The sequence below is a fragment of the Neoarius graeffei genome, chromosome 16 (assembly GCF_027579695.1).
Source record: "Neoarius graeffei isolate fNeoGra1 chromosome 16, fNeoGra1.pri, whole genome shotgun sequence".
NCBI lineage: Eukaryota > Metazoa > Chordata > Actinopteri > Siluriformes > Ariidae > Neoarius > Neoarius graeffei.
This window is the reverse complement of record NC_083584.1, coordinates 30,686,740-30,710,434: the sequence shown is the minus strand read 5'-3', so window position 1 is coordinate 30,710,434 and position 23,695 is coordinate 30,686,740. Positions and strand designations below refer to the sequence as shown.

Sequence of the window (23,695 nt, the reverse complement as noted above, 5' to 3'; positions counted from 1 at the left end):
TTCAAAGGTAAAATTGATAAAATATGGCAGAATATTCCTCATAATATATCTCAGTTGCAAAAAATTGAAAAACTGCAATCACCAATGACACAGATAGATAACTTCAACACAATGTCAGAATTTTGTTTAATTGATTATGAGACTCTTGAAAAAACTGTACAAAATCTCAGTTCCTCAACATCTGAATTGGACATTCTGCCCACCAACTTTTTTAAGTCTGTTCTTCATCTTATAATTACAGATGTGCTTCAAATTATAAATACATCCCTGGAGACTGGCGTTGTTCCGGTGTCCCTAAAAAAAGCCGTTGTAAAGCCCCTTCTTAAAAAAAATAATCTGGATCCTTCAGTATTAAATAACTACAGGCCAATATCAAATTTACCATTCATTGGGAAAATCCTTGAAAAAATTGTCTTCAATCAATTAACTGCCTTCTTGATAGCAAACAGCCGTTTTGATCATTTTCAGTCAGGATTTCGTGCCAATCATAGCACTGAAACAGCGCTGATTAAAGTTATAAATGACATACGTCTTAATACTGATGCAGGCAAAACATCGGTCCTGGTATTACTGGACCTCAGTGCAGCTTTTGATACTATTGATCACAACATACTGCTATATCGACTTGAACACTGGGTTGGATTGACTGGTAAAGTTATCAATTGGTTAAATTCATACTTAAAAGATAGACGCTTCTCTGTTACCCTGGGAAATTGTTCCTCAACGTCAATGTCCTTGACCTGTGGTGTCCCCCAGGGGTCGATTCTTGGACCATTACTTTTCAACCTTTATATGCTCCCACTTGGACAAATTATCAATAAAAATTCAATTTTGTATCACTGCTATGCAGATGACACCCAAATTTATTTCGCTCTATCACCTAATGAGTATGCCCCCCTTGAATGTGTCTACCAGTGTATCGATCAAATCAATAGCTGGATGTCACAAAATTTTCTTTAGCTGAACACAGATAAAACAGAATTCTATTTGGAAAAAAAGATGAAAGACTCAAGATTACCACTATTCTTGACACAAAAGGGATGAAAACTAAAGAAATGGTTAAAAATCTTGGTGTTTTCATTGACAGCGAGCTAAACTTTGACAGTCACATGAAAGCAATCACTAAAACGGCATTTTATCACCTAAAAAACATTTCCAAACTAAGAGGACTTATGTCAAAAAATGACCTGGAAAAACTTATACATGCCTTCATCTCTAGTAGGGTTGATTACTGCAATGGCCTTTTCACAGGCCTGCCAAAAAAGACCATCAAACGACTTCAGCTGGTTCAAAATGCAGCGGCTAGGGTTCTCACACGAACAAAAAGAACAGAGCACATTACTCCAATTCTAAGGTCCCTTCACTGGCTTCCAGTAAGCTACAGAACTGACTTTAAAGTATTGCTGCTGGTGTACAAATCTCTAAATGGTACAGGGCCCAATTACCTCTCTGATATGTTGCAGCGGCCTAACCCAATCAGATCTACCAGATCAAAACAGAAAAATTTACTGGTAAAACCTGTTGCTAAAACAAAGTATGGTGAAGCAGCTTTTAGCTACTATGCAGTACAGCTATGGAACCAACTGCCAGAGGACATCAAAAATGCTCCTGCTGTTGGCAGTTTTAAATCTAGGTTAAAGACCAAGCTGTTTTCAGATGCTTTCTGTTAAATAATTAATATTGACTTTTTTTTATTTTTTATAATTTTTACTTTCTCTGCATGTTTTAAATTTACTTTAATTTTAACTTTATTCTATTTTATTCTTTATTCTATTCTGCTGGTTTCCTTTTTTTTCTCCTCCTATTTCTACTTTATTTTATTATTTTATTTCTACTATTGTTTAATTCTTATTATTTTCTTTTAATTATTTTAATTCTTTTAATTAATTGTTTAGAATAAAAATAAAATTATTTTATGTAATTTTATTTCTCCATTGTATACGTTTTTGTTTTTACTTCTGTAAAGCACATTGAACTGCCATTGTGTATGAAATGTGCTATATAAATAAACTTGCCTTGCTTTTGTTTTAATTTAGTTTTTTTTTTTTTTAAATAGTAAGCAATTACAGTACATGCGCTTATTAAATCTTTTATACTGTGTTGACGGCTTGTTTTTCCCAATTTCAGCCTATTGCCTAGCCTCGAAACTTTAACCTGGCTTCGTTTCTTTTTTGGCCGTCTTTTCTTCTGCCTTGGATCTCTTCGTCGGTCATAGACAGTTTGGTTATGTCACAGAGCGAACTGAAACGTGGGAACGCTCCTCCTTTAACCTTGAAAACTTTACTACATTGCTCGGGGCCTAAACATGCGTTAGCACCAATGTTAATCAAGACAATAGCATATCAGATGTGTTTTCTCAGATCTCTGCTGCAGGTGTGAGAGTGAAATGAGAGCAGGATTGAGTAGTAATGAGCCGGCGGCTATATCCTGGGCTTTTGTTTCCCAAGCAGAGATGAAGGCCTCTGGTCTTTTTTGCAGCGCTCGCCGTGTTCTCATCGCACACCCCGGCCTTTTGTGGAGGTGTCAAATACATCGCCTGAAGGGTCTTTTGAAATCCATATAGGATATGAGCGATGGCTAACCCAACCCCCTTTCTTATCTTCACATGGAGAAAGGGATGAACGCTACTGATTTAACTACAGTAATAAGCATCAAGCACTGATCGTGTTCAACTTCTGAAATAACGTGGGTGTTTTTTTTTTTTTTAATGAGCACATTTATTTGTTCCCGGTGTGTCATCTTTACATAACGCTAGGATTCTGATCGGTATAAAAAGCGCCAGGATGAATCGATCACTTCTTAAAATCTCTGTGGAAATGCCAGCTCTATGGAAGTGATTCACTGTGTCTAAACCGGCAGAATGCTGTGTCCTCACCTCTGCCTGGGGAGAAGGATCGTATGTACCGCCTGCAAGAGTTACTGAGCCGAAACGTCACCATAAAATCCCTTCTGCTCCCTGAAGAACTTAAATCCCTTCGCTTGCCATCAACCAGCCTGCCTTCCATCCTTTCCAGTCAAAAGACCAGAGTTTCAGGGTTATTTTAACACTCCGCGAGGTGATGAACCCGAATGAGGAATTTAATACATTGGTCTCATTTTCCGAGCCACTGTTGTGCACGTTTGTGCACTGTAACATGAGCTCTCCTTGTGCTTTTAGGTGTGCCGATGCAGGGAAATACAAAACTGAAAGGGATATCCAGTAGTCCAGACGTACTTTGATGCACATATTCTTGATATCAAAAAGTATATTGAGTGATGGATAAGATTTTAGACGGGCAAGCAGAGTGCCTGATCAGTCAGTGTTCGCTGCATAAAATTCTAATTCTAGCAATTGCTGGGTTTCACGTGACGTCACGTCCGCCTCATTAGTTATTCAAAACTTGAGCTGGTGGTCTACCAAAGCTCAGTTGACAAAGCGTTTGTACGGAGAAGGTGCATTGCGTGCATGAAAAATGCCTTACGCTTGCGTTGTTTTAGGTTGTTCGAATTGATCAAACCGTCAAACTGATTAAAAGTTTCTTCAGGGTTCCCCGTGAACTAATAAAAGAGTGAACGAACACAGGATTTCACAAAAAGACGTCGAGAAAGGTGGCTTTTGAACCTCGCACTGAAATCGAATGGAGCCGAGTTGAAGCATGCTCGAGTTTGCAGTGATCACTTGATGAAAGGTTTGTATCTCCCTCTCAGCTATGGCGTTAGTGTTCTCCAAGTACTTTTCTTGCTGTGTGTTGTTATTTCACGGTACTTAAAGACACAAAGCACTAAAGTCCCCAGCTGTTTCTTTGTTTACTCCTCACTGATGGCCCTTTTCCACTACCCTTTTTCAGCTCACTTCAGCCCGACACGGCTCGCGTTTCGACTACCAAAGAACAGCACGACTCAGCTCGCTTCAGCCCTGCTTAGCCCCTAAAACTCGCACGGTTTTGGAGTGGGGCTGAAGCGAGCCAAAGCGAGCCGAATGAGGCTAGGGGCATGAGCAGACACTCCCCTGTGCACTGATTGGTGAGGAGGAGTGTCCTCACATGCCCACACACGCCCCGCGAGCACGCTGGGATCTGTAAACACCGTAAACCCGGAAGAAGAAGAATTACGAATTACGAGAATGTCTGGAGCCTTATGCACCTCGCCTCATCTATACACTCTTGCCAGTATCTGTTGGCGTTGTCGGTGACAACAAGCCACAGAACCAAGACCAGCAACACTAACGACTCCATGTCCTCCATGTTTATTGTTTACTATTCGGGTCGTGAGACTACCGCTTAAAAGCTCACTGATGTCACTGTTTGCGCCGCTTAAGGACATCACGTGACGTCCACCCACTTTCGCTAACTCCACCCAATGTGTCCACCCACTTCCAGCCAGCACGGTTCAGCGCGGTTGTAGTCGAAATGCAACTCCAACAGCCCCGCTCAGCTCGACTCAGCCCAACTCAGCACGGCACGGCTCAGCCCGACTCAGCCGCGTTGGTAGTGGAAAAGCGGCATAAGTCCATATGCATGAAGGTCACGACCAAATTCTTCCCCAGCCGTACAGTTACAGTGCGCCGTGATCACTTCTCCGTCTTGTTTAACAAAGATCCAGGTCTTTAAAGGGCTTTCTGATGATCTTTGTGAATGATTTACCTGAGAGATAAGAGCCAACACAAGTGAGAATCAAGACAACTGTTGTTTGTTTACACTTCAACTTATAGCACTTCGTTGTAAAGACGCGAACAAAAAGCTTTTAAAAAAAAAAACAACCCATACTTACATGGGCAAAAACAATACAGGATTCATTTGGCAGCAACTTGATAGCGAGGTCCTTTACCCAGCCACATAAAAAAAAGTTGTAAGCCTCCATACTCTTCCACGCTTTCATCTGTTTTGCGATGTAGAAGGACGTCTGCAACACCAGATAGTTTGAGATGATGGGGAACTCGACTGAAGGGTAGTTTTCGAGATCGTAGGACAAATCCTTCTTTCCCAGACTGTCGGGGTCGATTCCATTGCACATAGCAATCTTCTGAATAGATCTAAAGCGCGAGTAGTGGCTTCTAGATTACGAGCGTACTCTGTTATCGCTAGTTGTTTGCACTACGGTGGCTGTTTAGACCACCAGCTATTTCACTTTCGGTAAAACCGCTAAGAAAAGTCACGTGACTGAAACCCAGCAATAGTTCATTCCACTGAAACCATTTCTACACTTACTACACACCACCAGTCAGTGTGTGTCTCTTTTTCTTGGGGCGAACGACGGCAAGCAGTCTTGGTGAATCTTCTCCAACAAACACGGTCTTGGGCAGCATTCCTGATCTCTTCTGAACTCCTCTCATGTTCACTACACAGCAGTTGAGATATGTACCTGTTGAATTGCAACTTTGGTCCTCCTCTTGATGTGGTCCTGTGAGATGGAAAGTATAAAGCAAACTTTTACACCACATCTTTTGTGGGTCTCCGTAAGGAATGGTCAAGGAAGCATAGTCGACGATCGATAATGATGACAGAGAGAGACTTTGACTCTGTTTACTTGTAAACTTCTTCGCTGGACACATGGTCTTAATTCTTCTATTTCAAGGATTATTCTTAAACATGCGGTTTGGAATGAGTTGATCTGGTTTTCAAGCTTCTTTAGTGATAATCCAGGACTCACTTCCATACAGAAAAACGCTCAGGACGGCTGCTCGAAACAGGTCGATTTTCATCTTTAGTTCAGCGCTTGAAGACCAAAATTTCCGAAGCGTCCAAAATGCGCCCCCATGCTTTCCCATTGCGATGCTTGACGCCATTTTCTGTTGAAGCAAAGTAAGAACTCAAGTACTGCTGCGGTCTCAAAAGTAGCCGGTCACCGGCGGCAAATCGCCGTCTGTGGCTTGTTATGCCGCCGGCTATTGTCAGTCGAGTCACAAAATTTAATATTAAATATTTCTGACGGCAAGAAAAGTTGTGAACGTGAATTACATCCAATATGTCATGTATGTACGTTGCCGCGTCAGCTTTGTTTACATCCTCGACATGAGTGCAGCCATTACTGCCCCTTGTGCCATATGTAAGCCGTACTCTGATTGGCTTAGAGTGTTCCATGGACTGTGAATGGTTCATACCATCATGTGACTCACAAATGGCGACGAAGAGAGTTGCAAGCGGCTCCATGCTGGATGCGTGGCTAAAAAGGTCTAGAGGGAAAGGTAAGTACGTTTTGAACGCAAATTTATTCTGTCATTGTGTTGATATAGAAAAATAAATACGTCTTAGTCCACCGTTTCTCAGCCTTGCTTAAGACATTATAATCGCAGATCGTAAAGTTGACTCTGCGTTTGACAGCTGCTTGAAAAAACAAACTGCGTGCGTAACAATGCTAATCAAGCTTAAGCTAGACGACCCGCCTCAAACACCCGTCCCGGGGTAAATGTTATCCCAATTTTAGATGACCTGTTCCAAACCATCCCGCCCCATGAAAAATTCGTACTTGCATCTCTCTCTGCGTGTGTGTGTGTATGTATGTATATATATATATATATATATATATATATATATATATATATATATATATATATATAATATTTGTTGTGCCTAACCCGCACTAAATAACTAGATTTATATAATTTCTATTCAGTAGGCTTCTACATGATTAGGTTGATGAGATTTGGATAAAAGTTATTTTCAGTAGAAATGCTGAGACTGTCAATGAGTGCTGCTAGCTGCTGTTTTTTAATAACGATGAAGTCAGCTGATGAAGTACATGTAGCTGCATTTTATGTAACAGTTTATTGACTGCCAAAAAATAAACATTTTGATTATAATTGAAGTTGTTTTGTTCTTCATCTGTATTCAAGATTTCACCATATTCCTCAATAGTATTAGAGAATCTGGAGAAACTTGTCACCTTAGCTTAGTCAAAGTGCACATCAGACTTAAAATTATTATATCATCCATATGTGGATTTCAATCGGACTACTTTTTATGTTTGTTTGCAAATATTTCTGAAATTTGATAAAATGACTGAGGTATGGTTTCATATTTCAAGTTTCCAAATAGTATTAACTACCCTTCAGGGGCGTCGTGGCTCTGGTGGCTAAGGCGCCATACCATAAATCCAGGGACCCGGGTTCAATTCCGACCCGAGGTCATTTCCCGATCTCTCCCCGTCTCTCTCTCCCACTCATTTCCTGTCCTGTCTCTACACTGTCCTATCCAATAAAGGTGAAAAAAGCCCCAAAAAAATCTTTTAAAAAAAAGTATTGATTACCCTTTATTTACACTGTTAAAAGTTACCAGAGGCCACCATTTCTCAGTGCATTTCATAAAATTTTCCGTGCCCAAAGGGGGGCACACCCCCCTTTGAAACCCCCCCTGCACGCTTTGCATGCATTACGTCTGCCACTGGCAGACATTTTACCATTTTGCACGCTGCTGTAAATTATTTGTACCCTGCTATTCTCCCAAACTTTGAAGCCCCTGGTACTGAAAGTCCTGCACCATCCCAAGTTGTTGGCCTTCGTGGAACAGTGAAACATCTGGGAGGTTGTAAGCAATGGTTGTAAGTTTTCTCAGCATTGATGAGAAGTCCAAGCTCCTTGGCTGTGCTACGGAGTTGGTTCAACTGGGACTGAGCTTCCTCTTGGTTGTTGGATAGGAGATCCAGGTCAGCTGCAAAGGCAAGGTCTGCAATACGTTCTTCAGGGTATCTCTTAGAACGATGTGAAATGGTAATGAAGCTGAGTTTGGTTTGTCGATGTTGCAGTTTTTCATTACCCAGTCGATAACGATGATAAATAGGAAAGGTGCCAGCACATTCCCTTGCAGAACACCTGTTTTGTGTTATACTGGCGTTTCACGGCAATAAGCAACGCTCTGTCCGGCTGTGGCTTCTTTGGGAACTATTTACACTAACTGAGCAAAAATAAACAAAATATTTGGCCATGTTGTGCCTGAAATATCCGGTACTTGACTGAATATCGGCACAGCTGTGAATACCTGTGGCTGAATCACAGCTCTGCCAATTCACTCTCACAGCACTCTTGTTTGTGCGGTATTGCTTGCACATACTCAGGAGGAAAGTAACTGAATAGGAGTAGATTATTTGGAATGAACAGATAATGTGTTCTAAACAGATAAGTACAGGAGGTGCACTATTGTTGCGGGTGTTTTTTAAGTTTGCCAGGTTCACAGGACATCTGGTTGAGACTAGTAAGAGGGGTTTACTTTCATGCAGGCACATATCAGCAGTCAGAAATAAAGCGCATGGGATGCTTAACATGAATATATGCATTTACAGGGTTTATTCATTCATACCTCTGTCATTTTCACTTTTTCAGTTTTTTGGACTCCAGGCTCCTTGCGCCCCAAGTTCATGCCGAGTAATGTGTTCAGCGTCCTGTTTTTTTAGTCGTGTGATGCCATGAAAATGGTTAGTATGGTTATTGGTCTATAAAAGCAGACTTTCATAGCACTGGAGCACTGCAGTCAGCTCACCGTTTTGGTGTGAGCGCTTGCACTGAGAGCACCGTGATTAAGGTACATCTTGTGCCTGCCTGCATATCTGAGCAGCTGCTTGTTTACAGGTAATCTTGCATGATGACACGCCCTGCATCCAAAACATGTTTTTCTTTGCTGCTTGAGTGTTGGTACCACAGGAATAATAAAATGGCAAAGCCCAGTGCCTACAATTTTGCAAACCTGTATGTACAACTGATCCCCAGTTCTTAAGCAGTGAAAGCATGTGAAAATAAGCCTAGAATTTGTCCTTGAGTATTCGGAGCTAGTAACTGCTTAGTAATGGTCGTGGTGGTACTAGTTTGTTTTTAATACGGGTAATAGAATCAACCAGATTTGTTAGAAATTTCATCTCACACACATTCAGTTGAGACCACTGAACTCAAGTGATGTTACGTTACATTTAATGCCATTTAGTAGATGCTCTTATCAAGAGCGACGTACAACATACCCAGGGCAGCCTGGCGAACAGTTGGGGGTTAGGTGCCTTGCTCGGGGCACTTCATTCATTCTTGCTGGTCCAGGGAATCAAACCGGTGACCTTTTGGTCCCAAAGCTGCTCCTCTAACCATTAAGCCATGGCTTCCCTCAGCTGATGCAGCTGAGGTTGAGGAACTGCTAGAGCCAGAATTCGCTGACCAGTGCTAGCATCTCTGGGCTAATTTTTTCCAGTGTTCGTGGTGGCGTAGTTCAAGGGCTGTTATTTGATTAAAAAAAGAGAGAGAGAGACACCACATCCACTTTGGGTTTAATTCAAAATATAGATACAATTGTTTGGCGCACTGAAGAGATACAGTTCTAGATAGTGGCATGTTGTTTCATACACACCACACGCACCCTCCCCGTCGCCATACTCCTGTTTGTCTGTCTATGGTAGGCCTAATACCCAAAATATATTTTCTTTATATTACTTTAATGCTTGCACTAACCGCGAGTTGGCCTAGTGGCTCGCGTCTCGATCGGGAGATCGCGAGTTCTACTCGCGGTCGGGTCACACCAAAGACCTTCATGAAAATGGTACCTACTTCCGTCTGGCAAGGTACACTGCAATACAGTTGCGAGTGGGGAGTCAAACTCTTTCGGTTACCAGAGGACTAGCTCCCCACTGTAACCCTAGCTATGTAATAGGCGAGAGGCGGAGGGCTACAGAAACAGAGATCGATGCAGCCATATGGCGCGGGAAGGACTTTAGACTTTTAGAATGCTTGCACTAGTCTAATGTTGATGTGTAATATTTAGTGAGATGCCTAGCTTTTGCCGTTTTCCCTAAAAAGAAAAAAAATTGCTGTTAAGTAAAGCAGGTCCATGTACACACCAGACTACTTATTTACAATATCCAGAATGAAGGACAATTTTTAAAAAAAAAATGTGTTTAGATTACGTAACTATGTGACTCGAAGTACTGTCACTAATCTTTGGTTTGGTTAACCATAGGTGCTAAAGAAGGCAACCGGACTTGCTTGAAATTCTTGAAGACGTTTCACCCCTCATCCGAAATGCTTCTTCAATTCTGTCTGACTAGTGGGGAGTTCCAGGTATTTATCCTCTAGTGCACCAAAAGCAACCCTAAGGAGAGTCGTTGAGGTCACATGGGTCATTGACCCTCTCGGTCATCCTGTAGGTGCTGGGGTCATTGGAGGCCGGGTGTGAACGTTGTTAGCAGCCTAGAGGGTTGTTAGGGTGATCTGTGGGTTGTTGGCTCTCTCTCTCTGCCATCATGTGAGGTCATTGAAGTCAGCTGAGTTTTGGTGTGGATGTGTATTCAGTTTTCTGGGAAATATGCTAAGGACTTAATTGTAGGTGGCTAATAAGTGGTGTCTCATGCCCCTTTTTCACCAAAGCAGTTCCAGGGCTGGTTCGGGGCCAATGTTTAGTTTGGAACCGGGTTTTCTGTTTCCACTGACAAAGAACTGGCTCTGGGGCCAGAAAAACCGGTTCCAGGCTAGCACCAACTCTTTGCTGGGCCAGAGGAAAGAACCGCTTACGTCAGCGGGGGGACGGAGTTGTTAAGACCGACAACAATAGCAAGACCGCGAAAGGTCGCCATTTTTAAGCAACGAGAAGCAGCAGCTGTACAAATGCGAAGTCATCCATTATTGTTGTTGTTGCTGCTTCTTCTTTTCCGTGTTGTTGTTGCTTCGATGTTCGCGCCAAGGTTTATGCAAACGCAGCGACGTAACTGACGTATACAGCGACGTAATGACGTGGCTCCCCTTAGCACCCCGAGCTATGGAAAAGCAAACTGGTTCTCAGCTGGCTCGCAAGTTGAACGAGTTGTGAACCAGCACCAGCACTGGCCCCGAACCAGCCCTGGAACTGATTTGGTGGAAAAGGGGTATCAGCCCACCTCATCTGTTCAGTGGTGGTTGTTCCAGGTTGACAAAGATGGCTTCTTTGATTCCTCTTTCAAACCACCGGTCTTCTCTGGTGTACATTTACAGTCCTGAAATGAGTGTCCTTTGTTCTTGAGATGAAGATAGACTGTGGAGTCCTGGCCTGAGGAACTGGCTGTCCTGTGTTGAACAATGAGCTTGTGAAGCGGTTGTTTCGTTTCCTCAATGTACAGGTCTGTGCATTCCTCACTGCATTGAATTGCGTACACTACATTGTCCTGTTTGTGTCTGGGTATTCTGTCCTTAGGGTGGACCAATTTCTGCCTCAGGGTGTTGCTGGGTCTGAAGTGTACAGAGATGTTGTGTTTGTAGAAGTTCCTCCTGAATTTCTCAGATAGTCCAGAAATGTAGGGAATGACAATGTTCTTTTGTCATTCATAAATGACCTTCTTTAGCACCTACAGCTTACGATAACCTGGATGACTGAGAACCTTCACAGACACAATTTGGTATGGTTATTTTCTAGACATGTGCCCTGGGAAAAATTTTGTAACTATGCAACAAATACATACGATTGCTACCATGATTTAGCACTTTAAGTATAGTGTGAACACACACACACACACACACACACACACACACACAGATCTCTGAGACTGATCTTGTGAAACATTGCTGCATTCACTTGTACTTTTCGAGGCTTGCTGAAAATCTGTTACCTCAGACAGTGTCGTGTGGTCTCTGACCACATCCTTGTATTTTCCTTAGCAATGTTAACAGTCCATGTGGTAAATACAAATTTTCCTAGAATGGAGAAATGACCTCAGGCTTGTTTGGTTAAAAAAAGGGCCTAGTTTGATAGCACCTTGGGAAATGGCTCCATTACATTGTATGAGAGAGAACGTGATAAAGACTGAAAAATAGCGAGGGGAAAAAATACTGTCGTGGCTATCATTCTTGTCAGGATTTGCGAGTTTTAGTGTTTTAGCCATGAGAAATGTGCATAGCACTAGCATTAGCATAGTCTCTCGCACTTCTTGCATCATCAGTACACAGTCAGCTCAGAAAAGCAGAAGAGGTGTGTTTACTGAAGCCTTTCCGCCAAACCCTTTACAACTTTGTTAGCTTGCATCTTGCTTAGCCTCATGCACTCCACACACATGCACACACCTCTACCCCTTCCAAACAACAGCTTAAGAGCTTTACGTGTCGTCTGTTTGAGGAGACTCCGACATTCTAGTTCACTGACTCAGCGTCCAGAGAAGGCCAGTCAATAAACCACAGGGCTTCGGATCTCGGTCTCCTGATGGTGGACCACAAACAAATGCATCTTTGCTTTGCTTTGCCAAATCTTGGACATTGATCATGAAAGTGTTTCTGAAAAAAAAATCGTCTAAACAAAAATGATGACAGTCTTGAGCATATTAGGAATAACCCTTTCAGTTCCACTTGCCTGCTAATTTCCACTTTTCTGTTCCTTTATCAGATGGTTTTCCAAATAACATAGCATTCCATCATCAGAGGTTTCTAAGTAGAACCTTATTAGAAAGCTTTAAAACCCTTCATTTTCGAAAGAAAAACTCTTAAGACCATAGAAAAATGATTACATTAATGGTTTTTAGCAGATACTCTTATCCAGAGCGACATACAACATGCCCAGAGCAACCTGGGGAGCAGTTGGGGGTTAGGTGCCTTGCTCAAGGGCACTTCAACCATTCCTGCTGGTCCAGGGAATCAGACTGGTGACCTTTTGTTCCCAAAGCTGCTTCTCTAACCATTAGGCCATGGCTTCCCCATAATACCATATACAACTACATTCCTGATTGGTTTTTAGGGTTTCCCAAGAGAGACAAACCAATGTCGTACCCTTCAGAAAAGGCTCTGAGGAGATCCTCTTTAGAAAGCAAAAACCTCCTAAATTCTTCCCATCAGGAAGAAAACCAAAAAGCTTCTATGTAGAATCCTGCAAAAGAGGACAAACATTTCATAAAAGCTTCCAAGTAGAAGTCCTTAAGGAAGCCAATTATCAAAAGTTCATGTTAAGGAACTCCTTGTTTATACACGCTTGTAATAAAAGATTCCAAGATCCTCAAGGGTTCCCTGGTTTGTTCCCTTGACTACTGCTTATTCTCTTCGCTCCCACTGGAGCATAAGGTCTCCACAAGATCCTTCCATCCAGCATGGGCTTTTGCCTTGGTGTCAGCCTCGCTCCAGGTGATCCCAATTTGCTTAAGTTCTGCTTCAGCTGTCCTTCGCCAGGTGTTCCTTGGCCTGCCCCTTGGTCTCTTGCCTTGTGGGTTCCATCGCAGTGCAACCCTCGTAATACCTGTCTGTGGCATCGTCCGCACATGTCCTAGCCATCAAAGTCGTCTCTGCTGTATTTCCCTGACGATGCATGTGGTCTGGCAAAGCTGGAGGAGGTCTTTGTTGGAGATCTTTTTGGGCCAAAATATTCTGTTTATCCTCCTGAGACACCCATGCTGGAAACTGAACAATGTTTCCATTTCGGATTTGGCGACTCTCCAGCATTCACTCCCATCACGAAGGTGTATTGTGAGACAGGCAAATTTGTTCCCTTGACGGAACCCTTAAATTACATCGTCTGATGTAGAAATCTACAACATTGATTTTCTCCTGTCAGGTGCCAAGTTCATTCACAGTCATGCCTACAAAACAGAGCTGAAAACAACAAAATGACTCTTGAATAGGAACCATGCGAAAGCTTCCAATAATGCAGCTCAGCCATTGCAGCGTGTCGGCGACTGTAGGCACAGACCAAAGGTCTTGGCATACTTTATGCAGAGATTAAATTCAGCTGGCTTCCACAAACAATACGACATAATTGCAGAGTAAACAGACATTGTGTGCCAGCTTGCCATGTGGCATCTGAGCAAAATGCCTGTGATTGGAGCATTTATAATTGATAGACAGTATGAAACTGCCAGGAATATCCCAGCATGTAAAGCTTGCAGAGTTGCTTTTGTCTTTGTGTAGCCCTCACAGATGCTGTTTCTGTATAAAGTATGCTAAGCTCTTATTCTCGGATTGTGGTATGTTGTAAATGGTAATTTGCTGCTGTAAAAGTTGTAATGACTTCATTTTCGATCTGGAAACCATCAATGTGTGAAGTAGGGGGAAAATGGATGCCTCCACAAAAGGGTGTGCCGCATTGTTCATAAAAAGCTACTTTTACCACACTTTTCTAATAGACGCATGAGTGGCTACTGGTTCTGCTCTACTGAAGTGAACTTCAAACATTCATGCAACATTTTGGATTGAAATCGCAGCACAGCAACAGCAGACAATAGCGAGTAACAGTAGCAACCAGCTAGTCAGTGGACAGTATCGAACTAGTTTATTGCTGACGCTAACATTAGTGATGACCCTTATGTTGGTCACCTTCTGAAAACAGCAATTAGCATGGTCGGTGTTATAGATGTAACCTAGTAATATGTCTGTATATTAATTGATCTAAAGTTAATGCTGCGATAAACTCATTTAAAAGTCGAGACACTGTTCAGAGTGGGTGCAGCTATGTTGATCTGACGTTACTCATTAAACCGGGGAAGGAATTAGTAGTTGAGAAGCACAGCAGAGACTAGAAATTAACATTTTTGGTGGCTTTTACCCGATTTACTGGGGAATTACAAGTTGCAACTTTGCCTACCTCTTTTATACAGTGGTATTTCTTTCACCCTGATTGAATGGCTAGTCCTCCTTGTTTTATTTGTTTTTGATTTAATGAGAAACAGCCATTTCACAATAAGATATTTAAACTTTACAGCATACTGCAATGTTATTTACATATTGTTACACCGATCAGCCAGAACATGATGAGCCCTGAAAGGTGACCTTGATTAACACTATCTCATTACAATGGCACCTGTCAAGGGGTGGGATATATTCGGCAGCAAGAGAACAGTCAGGTCTTGAAGTTGATGTGTTGGAAGCAGGAAAAATGGGCAAGCGTAAGCATCTGAGTGACTTTGACAAGGGTCAAATTGTGATGGCGAGATGACTGGGTCTGAGCATCTCCAGAATGACACATCTTGTGAGGTGTTCCCGGTATGCAGTGGTTAGTACCTATCAAAAGTGGTCCAAGGAACGACAACCAATGAACGGGCGACAGGGTCATGGGTGTCGAAGGCTCATTGACTCATATGGGGCATGAAGGCTAACCCATATGATCCAATCCCACAGAAAAGCTACTGTAGCACAAACTGCTGAAAAACTTTAACTTTTTGAACCATATGTGCTACCCTTTGTACCCCAAGTGAATCCGTGAACCTTCAACACCCATGATTCTGTCGCCGTTTCACTGGTTGTCCTTCCTTGGACCACTTTCGGTAGGTACTAACCACTGCATACCGGGAACACCTAAAATGATGCACCATTTTGGAGATGCTCAGACCCAGTCATCTCGCCATCACAATTTGGCCTTTGCCAAAGTCACTCAGATCCTTACGCTTGCCCATTTTTCCTGCTTCCAACACATCAACTTAAAGAACTGACTGTTTTCTTGCTGCCTAATATATCCCCTACCAGTGTAATGAGATGATCAATGTTATTCACGTCACCTGTCAGTGGTTTTAAAGTTATGGCTATGTCAATCATATTATTTGAAGTGTATCATTTGAGTTTCACATGAGTGAGTTGTCTTGTATATAAATTTTACATAAAATCTTTTTATCGGACGTTGTTCTTTTTTCCAAACTGAATTTTCATGAATACTTCGTTTTCTGTGTAAATATGCTTGCAAGACATTTGCGAATCAATGTCTTCGTATCCAGTTTGATCGTGATTGAGGCAGAAAGCAGAGTGAGTAAAGAACATTGCATTGTTGCAATCGCATCTAACCTCGGCATTATATCGTGGCGTGAGTGGACAGACTGCATGATTCCTTATGGTAACTAATCTTGTACCATGACACAAGCGCACACATGCTACTGAAATTTACCACCTCGTTTATTCCAGACTGTGCCCAAGAGCTTTGTACGTCTGCGCGAAGAAGGTCAAGGCCCTCCAGGAAGGCTAATGTTATTCTGATCCTACGTTCATATAGATCACACATAGTGGTGAGGTGTAAGCGAGAGAAAGGCTCATCTGATTGTCCAGGGGAAAGCTGGAGAGGTTAGAGGATAGATGAGATGAGGCGAGCGTTTGTTGTGCCATTGGCTGAGTGTTTTAAATTGCAACGAGCAATAGATCTGTTCTTCTAGCCACTGGGAGGAAAACAACCAAAGTGAGCCGCGTTTATCTGCCCACTTCCACTGAGAAGCAGTTTACACATTACCCAGAAATCCTCCCTGGAATGATGGATGCGACTAATGATGCAACAGCAACCCTGGCAACTGGCCCTCTGAAATGTCTGTGGAGATTATTATGGGATGAGTCATGTTTGGAGTATTTGAATAGACCGCATTGATGCCTACTACACTGACTGGAAGACTTTGTTTTGTTATGTTACAACAAAAATACATTACAAAATGGGCAATTTAAAATGTAAACAGGTACCAACACAGAAAAGAATGACTGGGTGGAGAGCTGGATGATTAATACACTGTTTTTGTATCAATCAGATTGATTATTTACTGTATAAGCACATCTGTTTATACCGGGGGTGGGCAATTATTTTTTCCATGGGGCCACATGAGAAACAGAAAATTTTGTGGAGGGCCGGACCAAAAGGCTGAACTAAATTCTGCATAATATTAATTGTATTTCTTTATATAAAGCAATAAATATCATTGTTTTTACAAGCTGCTAAGACTGGTAAGAGTATGGAAAAAACGAGGTTGCCTTACAAAAAATGTGTCATTTATTCAATCAAATTTCCCAAAATAATGGGTAACAAAATGTGAACGTTTGTACCCTTTTTTTTTTCCAGTCACATTCACCCCGAAACACAATAAAGACATCACAATATTGTCTTTCTACTCCAAATATCAAGCAAGATACATCATATTATAATAATGATGCCCACATTTGTAGTTTAATCACCTCATTTGGTGTTTTTCAGTTTTTTATTTGTTCAGTGAGAGAAATCTCGTCTCTGTTGGTCTTTAACGAGTGCATCAGAGTCAGGTTGAATGTCTGAGGTGGAGATGCGAAGCACAGCTGACAGATGATCATCAGTCGATTCGGTGTAGGGATCAGATCTACAGATTGGCTCCGGCGCCTGCTGGTGACGTCACAGTATGTGATTGGCTGGACCGTTTGGAGGATGACGTACAAGTTTGTGGTTGGTCTGGACAAATTACGGAAGTAGTTATCGCGGGATTAGGTTTCGTGGGATTTCATGTCATGTTCATGTCGCGCGCACTGCGTTTTTGTTGAACACAACTTCAAAATAAAAGCAATGCACATTCAGTCCATGCATGAGGTAAAATTAGAAAATATGTTTATTTTGTAATTTATAATTAACCTTACGCGGGCCGGTCAGAATGAACCAAAGGGCTGGATGCGGCCCGCGGGCCGGAAAATGCCCAGGTCTGGTTTATACTGTTTATATTGTCTGAGTGTTTAGTCTGTCTTGTTCTTATCTAGTGTTTATACTGTTTATTTATTCTGTTTATATTGTTTGAGTGTTTAGTCTGTGTCTAGTTCCTATCTAGAGTGTTTACACTGTTTATATTGTTTTTTTTTTCAATTATTCTATTTTTATTTATTGCATTGCCTGTTTGCACCGTGGGTCAGAGAGGACTGATATTTCATCTGTGCTGTATGTCGAGCATGTATAGCATATTTGACAATAAAGTTGACTTGACTTGATCTGTTTAGTGGTGTGCTGTTATGTAATGATGAGTGCATGTGTATGGGAATTGAAGATTTAAAAACAACAACAACAACAAAAACTTTCACGTATGAATTATAGATTTTATACGCTACAATATCAAGAGCTTTAATCAGCCAAGGCTGATTAAAAAATGATCAAGAACCTTGTCCCTGTTCATCAAATTTATACTCCACAGGCTTTAGTTTTTCTGTGGGATTAAATCAGAACTCGCTTTGACCCTTTTTGTTTTCCATCTCTCTCTCTCTCTCTCTCTCTCTCTCTCTCTCTCTCTCTCTCTCTCTCTCTCTTGTCTCTAAAGGTGTGAATGAGACCTAGACAGCTGTGAGAGGCTTTTAACACCCAACGCCGCAGCCATGCCGCCCCCCGCGGACATCCTGAAGGTGGCCATCGAGTGGCCAGGGGCCTTCCCCAAACTTATGGAAATAGACCAGGTCAGTGTGTGAGCAAAAAGAAGATGGCGTATAGATACTGTGTGCATTGCCTACACATATAATGAAAGGGTGACTCACAGTGACGTAACACACCAAGGATATTTCATAGCCGCTGTGTAAACCATGGGAACATTAAACAGAGCCAAGTGTGTTTAGCGATGTCCTTGATTTAATGATGAATGGCGTCGCTGATTAATAGTAAGTCGGGTGCTTATTTCGGTATCAGTATTGGTACCAAAAAGCATACTCATACAGTACTGTGCAAAAGTCTTAGGCGCGTGTAAAGAAACGCTGGAGACCAAAAATGGCTGAAAAATAATGGGTAAAAAAAGTTTCAACATTAAAAAAATACTATAATCAGCAGTAAACCATAATAGATTCAAGATTCAAGATGTTTATTTGTCATATACACAATAACAGACACAGCGGTTTATTATTGGGTAATGAAATTCTGATTTTGCAACTGCCTGACTGCCTATGCTTACCAATATAAAAAGAAATATATATATTAAATATAAAATATAAAGTGCATATGGAATGCAAAATATCAAAGTAGAATGAAAAATGAAGATAACATTAAAAAAAAAAGGCAAACAAACAATGTGCAAACATAGAGGTAGATATACTGTGCAATGTCTTGTGCAAAATTGCTATTATATTCCGTGGTTCAAAGCCTGATGGAAATATAGAGGTAGATGGTGATTATAATCCGTGGTTCAAAAGCTTGATGGAAGTATAGAGGTACATGGTGATTATAATCCGTGGTTCAAAAGCCTGATGGAAGTATAGAGGTACATGGTGATTATAATAAATGAAACCAAGTCAATATTTGGTGCGAGACGCCCATTTGCTTAAAAAAAAAAAAGCAGTCGCAGGTACAGTGAGTGCAGTTTGATAAGGAAATGAGCTGTAGGTTTTACTGAACATCTTACAGAACCAGCCACAGTTCTTCTGGACACTTTTGGCCCTTTTCCACTACCCTTTTTCAGCTCACTTCAGCTCGCTTCAGCTCACTTCAGCCCGACACAGCTCGTGCTTCGACTACCTCAGAACAGCACGACTCAGCTCGTTTCAGCCCTACTCAGCATCCAAAACTCGCACAGTTTTGGAGTGGGGCTGAAGCTAGCCAAACTGAGCCGAGTGGGGCTAGGGGCGTGAGCAGACACTCCCCTGTGCACTGATTGGTGAGGAGGAGTGTCCTCACATGCCCACACACCCCCCGCGAGCACGCTGGGATCTGTAAACACCGTAAACCCGGAAGAAGAAGAATTACGAATTACGAGAATTTCTGAAGCCTTATGCACCTCGCCTCATCTATACGCTCTTGCCAGTATCTGTTGGCGTTGTCGGTGACAACAAGCCACAGCACCAAGACCAGCAACACTAACGACTCCATGTCCTCCATGTTTATTGTTTACTATCCGGGTCGTGAGACTACCGCTTAAAAGGTCACTGATGTCACTGTTTGCGCCGCCTAACGACATCACGTGACGTCCATCCACTTTCGCTAACTCCACCCAATGTGTCCACCCACTTCCAGCCAGCACGGTTCAGCGCGGTTGTAGTCGAAATGCAACTCCAACAGCCCCGCTCAGCTCGACTCAGCCCAACTCAGCACGGCACGGCTCAGCCCAACTCAGCCGCGTTGGTAGTGGAAAAGCGGCATTTGACTATCACACTCGCTTCTTAATTTTGCACCAAAACCCAGCAGCCTCCATTATGTTTCCTTTTTTAACCTGAAAAGTCGTTTCTTATGTAATACGCTGCTCAGATACAAACTTTTTTTTTTCTTTCTCTGTAACATTTAATTTTGTGCTGGAAAACGAACATTTGGACTCCTAAAATGTTTTTGGACTGACTCGATAATGAAGAAGTCTTAAAATAGAAATCTATAACAAAGTTTGTATGAAAAAAATAGGCTGCCTAAGACTTTTGCACAATATTGTATTTTTTTTTGGTGGCAGGGGTTTAGATGCATTGCTGATTATAATCAGCTTCTCTGTATTGTCTGTGTTGTGGTAGAGGGAAATGCATAGCTGTAGTCGTATTCTCTTTTATTATGCAAATGTAACGTTCACCTTTTTTTTTTTTTTTTTTTTTTTTACATTTTCTACTTCTGTTTTTCCACAGAAAAAGCCTCTCTCTGCAATCATTAAAGAAGTCTGTGATGGGTAAGCAATTAACCTTTCTTAGCTTCTGCCTGACTGCATTACATTTGTTCCATTACAATACATATCTGGAAATCAGTCAAAGGGCATCCGCATCGTTGCTTCACGTTTTCCATCTCTAGGTGGCAGCTGCCGAACCACGAAGGCTTCGCGCTACAGAACGCAGACTCCACTAACTTCTACATCACTGAAAAGGTGTCGTGATAACTACAATCACTGAACAAATTTGCAGGGTTTTTAAAAAATATATAATTTATTTTTATTTATTTATGTATTTATTTTGAAGAAGAAGGTGCTCAAAAGTTCATCTTGTCTGCTCCACAGAACCGCAACAACATAAAAAATGGCTCCATCCTGCGCCTGACCACATCTCCTGTGAGTAGCAGATAAGCAGGATTTTTATTTCTGGTAGGGGTTCGTGAGGACACTCTCAGCCTGAGAGACTTGTCTATATCCCTGCTCCCGCTTCGCTCAACTAATCCCCTGCATGTGGTGGCTGATGGGTTCGACTGCTCAAGCTTCCTGAGCTAGAATCAGGAGCCAGCTGCAGCTGTTGTCCCTCAGTTGCTTTACTGGCAGCTGAGCGGTGAAAGCTTTTGAGGAGCGTATACTCGCCTACCCGTTACAGAGATAGCAAGTACTTCATAGAGGTGCTGATGGAAAGAAATGAGGAAAGTGACTTTAAAAGGCATAAAAAAATCAATCAAAAGCATGGCAATCGAAGGAATAGGAAATCCTCTCAGTTTGAATCGTATGTTGTTGTTTTTTGTTTGTTTTTTTCAACACATCTATGGGCGGGCAGCACGGTGGTGTAGTGGTTAACGCTGTCGCCTCACAGCAAGAAGGTCCGGGTTCGAGCCCCGTGGCTGGCGAGGGCCTTTCTGTGCGGAGTTTGCATGTTCTCCTCGTGTCCGCGTGGATTTCCTCCGGGTGCTCCGGTTTCCCCCACAGTCCAAAGACATGCAGGTTAGGTTAACTGGTGACTCTAAATTGACCGTAGGTGTGAATGTGAGTGTGAATGGTTGTCTGTGTCTATGTGTCGGCCCTGTGATGACCTGGCGACTTGTCCAGGGTGTACCCCGCCTTTCGCCCGTAGTCAGCTGGGATAGGCTCCAGCTTGCCTGCGACCCTGTAGAACAGGATAAAGCGGCTAGAGATGATGAGATGAGACATCTATGGGCGATTTGTATTTCATGTGTGTGTCCTTTGTTGGTCCTATATTCCATCCGAAGTACTGAAAAAAAGAATTAAAAACTAATCAACTTTTAATGCTGCACTGCAGAAGGGTTTTTTGTGTCACAAATGAAATAATTATTGAGCCAGGGAGTAAAGTACTCTCACATAGGAGTATGAAAGTTTACTATCCAGTAATAGTAAGCTATAATGAGAGGTTCTGAGCCCCAATATATATATATTTTTTTGGATGCATGCATCATGTGCCGTCACCCTCCCACTAAGCAAAAAGGAGTGCTGACTTCCGAGTGTAAATGATACACTACCATTCAAAAGTTTGGGGTCACTTTGAAATGTCCTTATTTTTGAAAGAAAAGCACTGTTCTTTTCAATGAAGATCACTTTAAACTAATCAGAAATATACTCTATACATTGCTAATGTGGTAAATGACTATTCTAGCTAAATTCTACTAAATGTCTGGTTTTTGGTGCAATATCTACATAGGTGTATAGAGATCTTGCAGTCACGTGACCGGAAAGTACACAGCCGCCATCTTGTCGGTAAAAAACACCGCTGAATACTGCTGCACTCGTGTACAGAATGGATCAATTTCAACCGACGGACTACACGGCTCATTTTCTAATGAACAGATAACTAGATATATGTCTAAAATAAACGATCTACAGATTAGTGACCCTTATGGCTTACCGGACGGAGTTTTCACGATCGTGTCAGTGGATATTGAACTGCCAGCGGAATACCCAGACGTGTATAATTACCTCATTAACTTTCCCTCGCTGTTCAGTGGTGAAGCACTGCGTGCTTATAAATCTCTGCACAGTTATCTTTACAGAAATTCAGGATTTGTCAACGACTCAGATGTGGCATTTTGTAAACAAGAAAATAATCCTCATTGGACGGGTAAGTCACTTAAGTATTGAGTATAGCACTGACCAGCCGATTATAGAATAGAATAAGGTAATTCCAGCTGTAATTCCAAATCGTCCATCTTGTTTACCATGGATCTGGCGTTGGAGAGGTAGAGGCTTAGCAGTGGAGATTTGAGTGGCTGTTTTCTGAGCTTAGTCAACAGGCCGGCTCTGCAGCCTCGCTTTTGCTTCCACTCCCGGCGCCGCCTCCTTCGCTTTGCTTCCGATAACAATCCACAGAGACCCCACTGGTTTCGCTATCTCGTCCGGAATGTTGTGCATGCGATGGAAATCACTACAAACCGTCATTTTCTGCTGGAAACCAATGTCCAGTAAGTCCATACGGTTGTAGTGGATATTGAAGTCCGGTACAGACGAACAACACGCAAAAATACACACAAAAAACATAAACGTGCACAGGTAGGGAGAGCTTGTAGCCACAGCCGTTGTGGTAGAATTGTATATAGTAGGGTTTTCCAGAAGAAAAGATAGAAGCAGAAGTAGAAGGCGGAAATATGGCGTTTGACCGACAAGATGGCGTCTGTCACAATCTGGATCGGCTGTGATGTCACATGCAAGTGCTCCATAGAGGCCCATTTCCAGCAACTCTCACTCCAGTGTTCTAATGGTACAATGTGTTTGCTCATTGCCTCAGAAGGCTAATGGATGATTAGAAAACCCTTGTACAATCATGTTAGCACAGCTGAAAACAGTTGAGCTCTTTAGAGAAGCTATAAAACTGACCTTCCTTTGAGCAGATTGAGTTTCTGGAGCATCACATTTGTGGGGTCGATTAAATGCTCAAAATGGCCAGAAAAATGTCTTGACTGTATTTTCTATTCATTTTACAACTTATGGTGGTAAATAAAAGTGTGACTTTTCATGGAAAACACAAAATTGTCTGGGTGACCCCAAACTTTTGAACGGTAGTGTACAAGCGAGGCAGCAGTGCAGAAAGTGTATTATGTAGTGTGCGGTTTGGGATGTGGCCTTGAATTCTCCTTGTGTGCACGTTAACGATCGTATATTAGTCCATGCGAGTGAACAAGGTGCAGTACAAGCCTTGTTAGGAAATGGCGTTCCATCAGAGAGAGCTTTAAATCGCAAAATCTCCACATCCTATTGTAATCGGTCATTTGTCGGTGTGTGGTATAGCTATATTGTGAAGTAGCATTCATCTGTATGCGTATTAATCACTCCTGCTTTGTTATACAGGAATGAAAATCATAACCGTATGAACTGGAACCTGTGTTGTTTGCCCCCGAGTGCAAAAACCTTTAGATGATAGTTTTGCATGTCAGCCTGGTATAGCAAAATACCGTTCGGTGTCTGCTGTCATATATGGAGAAAGCGCTGATATTTATACCCTTGATAATCTTGATACAGTCCATGT

At 42.1% G+C, this 23,695-nt stretch overlaps 1 protein-coding gene across 4 annotated transcripts in view; it reads left to right on the top strand.

Moving 5' to 3' along the window:
- Positions 1 to 23,695, top strand: part of elmo1 (engulfment and cell motility 1 (ced-12 homolog, C. elegans)) — a 202,476-nt gene that overhangs the window by 70,605 nt on the left and 108,176 nt on the right. For all 4 annotated transcript variants that reach the window (XM_060942768.1, XM_060942765.1, XM_060942766.1 and 1 more), the window contains 4 exons: positions 17,899 to 18,031; positions 20,162 to 20,202; positions 20,322 to 20,394; positions 20,524 to 20,574. In XM_060942768.1, coding sequence (XP_060798751.1) covers positions 17,954 to 18,031; positions 20,162 to 20,202; positions 20,322 to 20,394; positions 20,524 to 20,574 — 243 coding nt within the window. In that variant the 5' untranslated portion in view covers positions 17,899 to 17,953. The remainder of the gene's footprint in view (positions 1 to 17,898; positions 18,032 to 20,161; positions 20,203 to 20,321; positions 20,395 to 20,523; positions 20,575 to 23,695) is intronic.